The sequence below is a fragment of the Platalea leucorodia genome (genome assembly GCF_965183815.1).
Source record: "Platalea leucorodia genome assembly, chromosome: 3".
In the NCBI taxonomy this organism is placed as follows: Eukaryota; Metazoa; Chordata; class Aves; order Pelecaniformes; family Threskiornithidae; genus Platalea; species Platalea leucorodia.
Window position 1 is genome coordinate 16,025,717 of NC_138825.1, and position 11,350 is coordinate 16,037,066.

Here is an 11,350-nt window from a genome sequence, read left to right on the forward strand (position 1 = left end):
CAAGGGTCTGTGTGATTGCCGCCAAAATAATTATAAAGTGCTGGGTTTACATCCTCCTCTTGCTGCCGCGCGGGTAGACTTTGGCCTCCGCCTGCATTTCAACCGCCTGTCCCCGCTCAGGGGAAGCGTGGGAGGGAGGGAGCCGGGGTGCAGCTCCCCGGGTCGGGTACCCGCTGCGGTGCCCCAAAACAAAGGACACGGACAAGCCATGCCGTGGGAAAAGCAGGACGAGATGTGGGGGGCAGGCAGCACCCAGACCGCCCTCCTCACTTTCCCCCTGTCCCAGGGATGCTGGGGAAGGAGCCCGGGGTGGCTAGGGCCACGGGAGGCCCCTTCACACCCTCTGGCCGGGGCAAAACGAGGCCACGATGGGGCGAACGGCGGCGGCGGAGCCCACACCCTAGTTTATTTACCTGGAGGTGACCCGCTGGCGCGGCCGCCCCCCGGGCTGGCTGGCTAACGTGTAACCACACATCGCCCCGCTATAAAACCGTCAGGGCTCGAGAAGGCTGCCCCGCGTTTCTGCCCTCCCCGCTGGAAGGAGGAAGTGCACCGGGAAATTAAAATCAAAAGTAACTGTTTTGCAGGCTGCCCTGCAAAGGGGAGGGAAGCTTCCTTGCTCCCTTGCTGGCAAGGGAGTAAAAGAAGGGTTCCCCCTCCCCAGTTTTCCCTTTTCTCCATCCTTAAAATTTCAGGAGGATCAGAGTCACTTCCCTCCGGCTCCCTGAGAAGATCTGTTGGGGACCCAGGGCTTGTCCGCAGGGGACGAGCAGCAGAATTCATCTGAATTGATGGTGAGAGCAGGTCAGAGGCTTGTGAAGCCCATGTACAAACGTTGCGGGGATGAGCTATGGGGGCTTTCACGTCATTCGTGCCTGGCAGAAAAAAAAAATCGCTCAAGTCAGGCATACCTCCGCCTGCCTGGCAAGGAGGCTAACCCAGTTGAAATAAGGCATTTTGAATACATACATTTCATTAATTTGAATTATTTTTTGAGCCCCTGCACGCAGAGAAGCCCTCAGCGACCCTACCTCTTAATTACAGAGGGGGGACACAAAAACTTTAACACATTTCCATTTTTGCCTCTGCATTTTTCAAGTTTTTGAATACCAACACCAAGACATCCCCCCAGCAAACCCAACCGATAGAAACATTTGCTGCCTGGCCGGGGCGGCTGCACCTGGACAATGCCTACGCTGCCACAAGCAGGTCTGCAGCTATCGTGGGGGGGGATAATTACGTTTCTCAAAGTGGAAAAAGCATCACGGTGAGAAAAAAGTGCCGGCAAGACAGCAATGATATTTTTTTTTTGCTGCTATTATTAGCGCTGCCATAAGAAGAAAATCAATGCTAGTAACACCAGGCACAGCGTGCTCCCCTCCTCGGCAGGCTCTCCCGCGTGCTCAGCTCCGTATCTACCCCGAGACCGCTGGCCGAGGGCGTGCAGGCACACGCACGCACACCCGCGCTCGCCGGCCGCGCGCCCAGATCCCCCCCGAGCCCGGGGCCAAGCGTGCGAGAGAGGGTGGCCGGGCGCCAGGCGCAGCTCCCCTCGCAGCGCCCGGGGAGGACTGGGCTGGGCTGGGATCTCCCGGGCGAATTCCTAACAGCAGCGCCGGCAACCTCCTCCAGCGGCTTCGCGGAGCAGATGGGAGCTTGGTTTAGGTTGGGTCCAGGGTTTGGGTTTTTTTTGGTCTTCTTTCCAGTTGAGGTAGCCGAGCCGTTGTGTCTGGGTGGAGCGCTCCGGGTGTGTGCAAACTCACCCGTGCGAGCACACGCGCCCGCATGTGCGCGCCCGCCCGGGAGGGAGCAAGAGCTGGCTCTGCCAAGAGGGAAGGACAGCTAGCTCACCAAAACCCCTGGAAAAAAACCCTGAAAGCTTTCCAAAAACACACCTTTGGGATTTTTTTTTTTTTTTAATTATTTGTTTGTTTGCAGTTTGATAAGAGAGATTGGTTCCTCACGTTACACGGGAGAAATGGAGCGGGAGAGGGGCTGTGGTTCAGGCCATGAACCTGGAAATGGGCTCAGTTCAAACTTTATCTCCATCCCCTGCCATACTTTGCAGGGTTTTCCTTAGGCTTTGGTGCTACTGGTGACCCTCTAAGGCACGCCACGACTGAGCGCCCTGTTTTGTGGATTCTCTGGTGGCTAATATAGGCTTGAGCTGACACTGCCACCCCTTCCCTTCATGGGATGCTGGCCTTGCTCAGTGTAACCACCCATTACACAAAGCTTAGCCAGAACTCCTCCATGTCCATCAAAATAGTTGGAATGGGCAAATAAACGTAGAAGTCTTACTGAGACAGGACCTGCAATGAAGCCCTAGCAAGGTGGCTGGCAAATGCCCGTGTAAGGGCACGGAGGGGAGGGAAGGGGTGGATGAAACACAGAGGTTGCACAGGCTTCATTTTCTTCGGAAACCAGGATAAAAATGCCCCCTAAGCATTGACTTCAGACATGTTATCCAAGATCACCACAGAGATCTGAGCGGTTTGCCCTGGGGAAAAATGGCCTTCAGCTTTCCAGTCTGCTTCACGCGTGAGCCAGCCCCTCCTTGACTGCTGCTCAGCCCCGCCTCCATGAGACGACGCGTGCCGCTACACCCAGGCCAGCAAAGGAGGAACCAAGGCACGGGAAAGAGGCCATCAAAGAAAGGTATGGGCATAGCACACCAGGAACCAGCTACTGGCAGCCAAGGCGATTGTTTGAGGAAACCTCACGTGGAGAGCAACCAGCAGAGCCAGCAGAAGAGGCCCTCCTGAGTCACGTTTCCCTCAGCACAAGCTCATCCTCTGCCTCACTCTCTGTTTGAGAGCGTCAGCAACGCAGCTCGTCTCCTTGCAAGGAGTTACCATCGCTTCGCCAGCCACACACACACCCCGTCGGCCCCATGAGACGCCTCTGCAACGGGGATGGGGCGGTCAAGGCTGTGTTCCTCGGGGGGAACTCTGAAATCTCCTTCTCTCGTCCTTCTGCCAACCGCCAGCCAAACAGGCTTTCCCCAGCGGTATCAGCGCCGGGCACCCCTGCTTCCCTCCTCCACCACCCCCACCTCCCGGCCTCTGCAGCGTGCCTCTGGCTTACCCCACCCAACTAGAAATATCTCTCAAAAAAAGGAAAATGGGCTTTTCTACATTGTTGCTGCAGGGTTTTAAGCCAGACCTGGCTGCTAACCTGGTCCATGGCTGGGCTTCCCAGAAGGTTGCCTCACTGAATGAGCACGGGACGGGGCAACCACCCAAAGCCGGAGAAGAGCAGGGCCACGGCAGGGAAGGCGAGCACTTCAGCAAGACCTAGCCCTCGGGAGGGCAGGGGGGACAGCGGGCACACCTGAACTACCATGGAAGAAACTGGGGCTGTGAAAGCGCAGCCTGAACGTTCCCCGCCCAGGGTTTTAGTCCCTCAAGTGATTAATGCCAGGCTCGGGTAGAGGCGCTCGGCTCCCAGCCGGGGTGAGCTGCGCCCTTCCACAGTGCCGAGGGCGCTGCGCTGGCTCACATCCGCCCTGCATCTGGCCCGACCCTGTTCTTGGCACTCCAGTGGCCTTGGACGCGTTACAAGCACTTATGCATAGTCTTAATAACAGTAAACACACCGATGTGAGCAAAACTATTAGACTCAATTGAAATATTATCATTCCCACTAATTTTGCCTTTCATTTTAATCACATTCATTCAGCAGATGAAAAAGATTATAACGAGCAGGGACCGGCTTCACACGTTTGGTTTTCCTCTTTCACTCTGGACGGGGCTGGGGATGCGACCCCGCCATCCTCTCTCAGCAACGGCTCTGTAACTCATCTATGCTCTACCTGGAAAGATCCAAGCCTGGTTTTGAGACAGGGACTGTGGTACCTGCTGAGGCTGGGATTCCTTGTGCCCCACCACCCTGCCTGGCAGCGAGCTGTGGCAGATGCTTGGAGAAAAAAAGTACAGGAAGGAGCCGGGAATAAGCCTACACCTTTCACAACAAACCTCCCACCTGCCCATTCATTTGTGGTTTAAGGAGTTCATGAGACAAGAGCAGCATCCAGACATCAAGGGCACTCTGGGAATTTGAAAAGTTCCTTTCTGAATCCACAGGTAAGTTCAGCTCCTGTAGCACCAGGGGCAATGACTGCCACAACTCGCTCGCATGTGGTGCGACCTTCTTTTTGCTTGGTTTAAGCTTGCTTCCCACACGCCTGCCGGTTACCCCTGGACTGTGGGAAACAGTGAATGATAGTTCCCTGACCTCCCTCAGGGTTTTATAGACCTCGGGGTATATCCCACCTCCCCACCAGACATCCTTTTGTTTGATACATTCGTAAGTCAGTCTTCTGCACCTCTGATGTGCTCACTCGGGTGGTAACGCAGCAGATGATAGTGACTGCTGACAAGTTCCCTGCTTTTCAGGAGCGCGACTTGAGCCTCTGTTGGCTCCACAGTAGCCAGGGGGAAGTTTGCTTTAAAGTGTTACAGGGTGAAAGTGCCCTGAAAGGCTGAAGTCCTCCAACTGAAGCCTGAAGCGCATCCGAACATGGCGGATCAAAGTCATTCACGATAGCCATCTGTTGCCCTCACACGGGAGCACTGGGAACATAAATTTTTCTCTGCCTGTAAAGCACTCGGATACTCTAGTGAGGAGGTGCCAGGGAAAAGCCCCCAGGGAGAGGAATAATGCTGTCTTCGGAGCACGAAAAACTGCCAAACACGAGGCTAAGGCCACACACTGAACAATGAGAAGAAACCAAACAATTGAAGAGCTGCTTTCTCCAACTGCTTGTCCTGTGCAATCTGGGTTTTCTGGGCAAGGAAAGTGCAGAACTGGAGGTCTTCATGCAACAAAAGCAAAAATCTTTCTTCAACTCAGAAGAAATCGCCTTTTGTTTGCTTTTCAGAGCTGCAACCGCACTGGAAGCGCAAGCGCGGGCCGGCAGCAAGCCCTGGCGAGCAGCCCCTGCGGAAAGGCGGGCACCGGCCCGGCCGGCCGCGCTCCCCGCTGCGGGGGGCTCTCCCCAGTAGCGGCGTCGATGGGGCAAAGCCCCCTTTTCAGCCGCCCGCCGGGGCGCTTCTGGCGGGAAGGGGGCGAGGGCCCGGCCACGGCGGGCTGGCGACCCGCCGTCGAGAGCCCGGCCAGCCGGCGAGGGGCGGCTCGGGCGAGCGCTGGCTGCGGGGCGCCGCTCCCGCCGTCGTCCGGCCGCGACGAGGCCGAGGTGCCGCTGCCCGTCCCTCAGGCGGGCGGCAGGAGGCCGCGGCCTGCTCCCCGGTCCTGGGCCCGGCGCTCAGCCCGTGAGGCGCCGGGGCACCCCGAACCCCGGCGGGAAAAGCCGGGGAGCCCCGGGGGCCGCTCCACGTGCGGGGCAGGCGCCCGGGAGCGGCCGCTTTCCCCTCTCCCACCGCCCCGGGGCGCGGCGCGGCCCTTCCCCTCCCGCCCGCCCGGCGGGGACGGGGGCGCCGCTCGGCCCAGCCCCGCATCGGCGGTCCGTTGCTCCGGCCTGGCTCGACGCGCTCGGCGCTCGGCTGGGGGCGGGGCGCGCCTCCTCTCCCCCCCCGCCCGTCCCGGCCCTTCCCCCCGCGGCGAGCAGGCGGCTCCGGCACGCGCTGCCCGCCCCGCCGGCGGCGATGTCGAGGAGCTCCCGGGCGGTGCTGGCCGCCTCCGCCCTGCTCTCCGCCGCCACCGTGGTGGCCGTGCACGTCCAGCAGCGGCGGGAGCGGGAGGTGAGTGGCCCGGGGCGGGGGGTGGGGGGAGGGGGCGAGCGGGGCCCCGCCCCGCCTCCACGGCGGCCCCGGCGCCCGCCGCCGCGCCCACCGGCAGGGCAGGCCCCGCCCCCGCGCCCGAGGCCCCGCCCCTGGCGGCCCCAGCCCCGCCCCCTCACCTGCAGGCCTGGCCCGCGGCGCCGGGCTAAGGCCCCGCCCCTCACCTGCGGGCTCGGGCCGGAGCCCCGCCCCTCTCCTGGCGCCCCGCCCCTGCCTGCCTCAAGCCCCGCCCCTTGCCCCGAGCCCGCTCCCGACCCCGCAGCTTCGCCGCGTGTCTCTGCCTCCTGCCCGCACCCCTGCCCGCACCCCTGCCCGCACCTGCCCGCCCCTGGAGACGGGCCTCTTGTGCCCGGCAGCGAGCCGGGTCCCCAGCGCCTTGGCACCTCCCGAGCCCCTGCCTGAAGCGGCCAGAGCCCTGCCCAGCCCTGCCCGCCCTGCCCTCCGTGTTTCTCTCTCCACCAGCTGCCCCGTCCCCGCTTTTCCCCGCCTTTCCGTGCTCCCGTGGGGCAGGCAGCAGGTGGGAGCTGCAGGGAGAGGCGGGGCAGGCTCAGCGGGGAGGCTTCCTCCCCCCCTGCAGCAGCCGGGGGTGGTGGGCTGCGGGAAGGGTGTCGTCCCGCACCCTCCCGGCCCCAGCGCGCCGCCCTGGCTGCGCTCCCAGGGCTCTCCCCGCCCCGGCCCCGCTGCCCCGCTGGCGCTTGTCCCTCTGGCAGCGCACCTGCCCCCTGGCAGTGCCGCTGCTCTGCTTTTCCTGGGCTCCACAAACGCCTCCCGCTGCAGGGCCGGCGGCGCTGCTCTGTGCCGTGCAGCCAGCCCCGGCTCCCTTCTCCTCCTGAGGGGACAGGCAGAGCGCACGCTAACAGAAATACCATGCGATAATTAAACAGGGAAGTTTTCTGCACTGCCTTTACAAAAATCAGGTAATTCCTGGCAGGCACCCTGTGTGTAAGAGAGCCCCGCAGCCAAAAGTGTCAGGTCAGACGATGGTGAGTCCGTATACAAAGAAATCCTGCCCGGGATGAAAAGTCGTGTGATTGCAGAACGGGTAAGTTGTGCATGGCAGAATTTTGGGCAGTGAGTGTGCAGGTTGAGACCCTGCTGATGAGCCCAATGGGTACTGATACGAGGGCACACATCTGATTTTTTCCCCCTTATTTACAAGAAAATGCACACAAAAAAAGCCTATGTTAAATGACCGTTGTTAAAGGTCTGAAGTGGTCAGAAGTTACAGAACACCAGGGTTCAAGTTGCTGGTCCATACCTCAGCTCAGTTGCCTGTTGCATGGGCTTTACGATGCAGTCCGTAATTACAGGATTACATTTTTTTCCCTCGAGGGATTTTCTCTGTCAGTGCTTGAGAATGATGGATCTTGGAGGATGAGACTGATCTGGCTAAGGAAAGAGGCAGGTTAATTTGCTGCAGAAGTTGGAAACCACAGTGAATGGCACGGGCAGTAGCAAGAAGAGGAAGGCTGCTCTCTTGGCCTGGCAATGGGTAATGGCTCTGCATTTGCCAGAGCTGACATACGTGCTGGGTAGATCACTTAAGCTCAGATTTTGGTAGGTGGTTGCTAGCTAATTGAGTGTGCCTGCCTTGAGCCACCGAAGGCCTGGCAGGAATATGTGCTAAATGCCTCTAAACTACAGCTGAAATAAACGGGAGCTGTACTTTGAACATGTGCTGCAGGACAACGCGTGCTCTGAAAAAAAGCACCCTTGGGTGTTTCAGTGAGACACCTAAACTTAATGGGTGGTTTTGACCTTGGTCTTTGGCTAATATCTCTCCTTCATCTCATAGAGAGACTGTGAAAATAAATTAGCGTTTACAAAACGTTCATATTCTATAGGGACAACAGGCATAGAACAGTCTACATGTAAATGAGTAATGCCACCGCCGGAGCGGGATCTGTGTATCATGAAGTAAGTAACGCCTTGGGCAACAGGCTGAGCAAGGAATGTGAAACTAAACACTGAGTACCCAGTCAGGATCCGTGCTGAGCACTGAGCAAGACAGCGGTTCCCTGGTATGTAGAGACCGCATCATAACTCATGTGCAAAACACGGGTAAATTAAGGGCACAACTGCAAGTTTACGGTGTATGAAATATGTCTCTAGTAAAAGGAGCGGTGGATCAGCCAGTGAGCCAATGGTTAATGCCCTCTGGTTGTTTCATATATTTCTAATGATAACGGGAAGAAAAATAGGGACTTGCTGTCTTTTGCCTGTTCCTGTTGCTCTGCTGTAGTTGTTGCTTGGTTTGCAAAATAATGTTAAATTGCTTTGGTTGTCACACCCGAGGTCGCTGCTGCAAGCTTCTGCCTGGGGAGATCCCAGGTTTCCCAAATGAGACAACGGGGGGCAGCTTTCTCCCCCTGGGTCTGTTTTAACTTATTTTTCCACAGTTGGAAGCGACCACTGCTGTGGAGGGCATCAGTGTCACTGCTGTCAGGCTGCCGGTAGATGGGCAGTTTTACTGAGTGTCCTAGAGGTGGAGGGGTCAAAGGATCCAGTTGGTCAGCAACAAAACCTTTTGGGGGTTTTGGGGGACAAATCCAGTGTCTACTCTTTGCTATCCATCCTAACACCCAGGTGTGAGCAGAGCCTGAGAACGCTGCGTAGGGAACTCATGACTTCAGAGGTGCCTGGACCTGTACATATGGGGATGGGTTCGCAAACCAGTCCTCTAGAATTAGAAGTGATCTCCCCAAAAGCTGGATTTGATGCTAGTCTGTATATGTTTGCAGGGATATTAGCATTCCTCAAGATGCTGCTGCTGCAGAAGCAAAGCCAAAATGATCAATTCTTTTTTTCCAGCAGCTTAACTCGCTATTCAGAAGCACTAAGGCTCAAAGCTTATCTGTTATAACTGAAATCTGAGATTTTCTCTTTATAATTCATCTTCAACTCAGGGAATAATGGCTTCAGGTTTAAGGAACCCAGTTATTTAGATAATGTAATGGAAATAAGTAACGTGGATATTCTGCAGTCCCAGCGTAGGGATTATTTCACATTTATCTTTATGCAAATTAATAAACCTTTGACTTTTATAAATTGATATGCCAGGCACAAAGTGACATGAGGTTGCGCACATTTATCTAAACTGATGCAGCAGACAAGCAGGCCTAACTTCTGAGAACAGAGGAAGGTGAGATGATGAACTTTTTCATAGCTCTTTGTCACTCGTGGTACTCAAATTATAAAGGTCTCTTTTGCAAACTGTGCATTTTCGAAGTAAATGCATTCACCATCTGAGAGATTGCAGAATAGCTGTGTTTTGTGAAGGAAAAAGAATCACATTCTTGATGTAATTGTTCAATTACTGTGCATCTCCCTACATCATAGTTACGAACTTTGTCTTTAGTGATTACTAATTTGTAACCTGAGTTCAGTTTGAAGCCAATGGGAAGGAACTGGTTTTATTAGATTGATTTCCAGAGAGAGTTTTGATTATTGGCTGACATGTGTCTGTGCATTTCCTTAACAAGATAAATTATTTCTTAAACAAAACCTTACTATTTTAATCTTGACAGGAGAAATAATGGCCTTTGAAATGTGCAGTTATTGGCATTCTAGATGAAGAATAAAACCCTGTGAGAACTTGTCAAATAATAATCACAAGCATCTTCTAAAATGGCTTCAGGGTCAGCTTTCAAATAAATTATTTGCAGGTGCATTTTAGCATCATTCAAACAGGTCAAATAAATTATTCATCTTTTTTGCCATTAGGCTAAATAATTTATTCATATCTCCAGTATCCAATGGCTAACCTTGGTACCTGTGAAACTTTCTCATTCTTGAGTCCATGCTGAGCATGAGTTGGTAAATGAGGCAGGTGGATAACACTTTAACTAAACCTTAACTTCAGCTAAAGATTCTAATCTTTAATTGGGCTAAACCACGACTGCGATCACATGGCTCGATTTAGATGTGAGCCAGGGTTGGCTCTCAACAATAATTTCATGGGTTTTACTAATTTATAATATTTTTGCCCTCATGCATCATATTTCCTGATAAGCTTTTGACTATTGCTTTGAAATCTAGTAAGTGCCTGAGTATCTAAAAGCGTATCGCCTGCCCCAGGAGTTCAAGCCAAACCGCCGAAGTGGGCTGGGCGTCCCATGTTCTCCTTTCCACTGGCACTGTATCTCAGCTCAACTGTCTCTCTCTATCAGCTGTATCTCACATGCACAACCGATTAAATGCTTCACGTGGTCCCCGTTTCCTTCCAGAGTTAGCGTCAGCCTTGCCATCTCCTCCATCCCGTGTCTGATCTCATCACCCCGCCGCTCACATCGCTCTGCTGCCTCACCTGTCCCCAGAGGTGCACATCTGGAGTAGAGCAGCTGGTTCCCAGCTAGTCCCTCCCCTCTCTTTCCATATCCCAATCCGTGTCACCAGTTTTGGTTTCACTTATTTTGTGTTCCCCTGGTGAGAGGTAAAGGTTAAACATTTCACCTAATGATCGGAGTGAAAAAACCTTCCAGGTAGCAGAGAGAGAGAGAGAAGGGTAAGGAGGAAACAAAAGCCAGCTGGGATTATCTTAAGGCTTTTTACACCCATTAAGGGGCTTACCCACCAGTCTGAAAACTGCTGGTTTGCGTTGCACGTCTTATTTATAATGAACATTTTAGGTAAAGGGGATGTTTTTTGAATGAAGTGCCTTGCTTTTTAAGAGCTTGGCATAAGTAGGCTGTGGGACTTTGTCAGCCTTGCAGCAAGAGTTTACAAGGTGTTTTTTTTAAGAGTAAGACATGAGCAGAAAGAAGCAGATGAAGACACATGGCAGTTTTTCTTAAAATCATTTCCAATTCGCCACCAAATTCTCTCCAAGCAGAGGAGAAGTTTGGGGGAGATTAGTTTGATTTAGTAAAGATTTAGGGTAGAGGTAATAGGATTTTATAGATCATGTCCATCCTGCACAGCACGGGAGTTACGGGCGCGTAGCATTTATTTGCTCGATAGCTTTACCTCTTAGTAAAGCCACCCATCTGAAGTGAGTACAAATAAAGCGCTTTTTGGTGCAGTACAGTTAGCTTACCGGTATTGGATATCAGCTCTTGTCAGTTTAGATTCAAACCATGTTAAGTGGCTGTGGCTACAGGTGGTGGCAGAGGACTTGCAAAGGCAGCATGGTGAACAGCCCTGCGGGAGGGATTACAGCTGGGTGGGTGTTAGTGGCATTCAGCATCCAACAGGCTGTGGTGAACGCTGTCCCTTGTGTTTCCAGAGGCTGCACAGTGGAGTTCTCAGAGATCTTGAGCGTCAAAATCAGAAAAAGGAGAACATTCGCCTGCTAGAAGAGCAGATTGCTTTGACAAAGCAGCTTATGGAAGAAAGAGACAAGGCGCTAATGGAAAAAGGGTCCCAGCAGTCCTAGGCACAGCCCTGAGTCGCTAGAGGTTTGATTAAAGACGTTTGGAGGTCATCGGTATCTAACTACTTGCAAGTGTTTCAGCTAACAGAGGTAATCTGTGAAAGACTGTTTCTTTTGTACAGGTTATAATCCAGTCCCAGAAGCTGTAGGGCGGACACAAAATATTTCCTCTGTCATCGGTACTTTGACTGTGAAGACTTGGCCAGCACATCCAGTGTGGATGGACTTGTCAATGTGG

At 54.1% G+C, this 11,350-nt stretch overlaps 1 protein-coding gene across 1 annotated transcript; it reads left to right on the forward strand.

Moving 5' to 3' along the window:
* Positions 1–5,565: 5,565 nt before the first annotated feature.
* On the forward strand, positions 5,566–11,126 carry PET117 (PET117 cytochrome c oxidase chaperone). The gene is made up of 2 exons (XM_082306156.1): positions 5,566–5,702; positions 10,966–11,126. Exons 1-2 carry the CDS (start codon positions 5,607–5,609, stop codon positions 11,113–11,115), a joined length of 246 nt encoding a protein of 81 aa, XP_082162282.1. The 5' UTR covers positions 5,566–5,606; the 3' UTR covers positions 11,116–11,126.
* Positions 11,127–11,350: the final 224 nt, after the last annotated feature.

Coding starts and splice junctions, on each gene's coding strand:
- PET117 (XM_082306156.1), top strand. CDS start 5,607: ATGTCGAGGAGCTCCCGGGCGGTGCTGGCCGCCTCCGCCCTGCTCTCC. Junction 5,703..10,965: donor AGCAGCGGCGGGAGCGGGAG/GTGAGTGGCCCG, acceptor TTGTGTTTCCAG/AGGCTGCACAGTGGAGTTCT.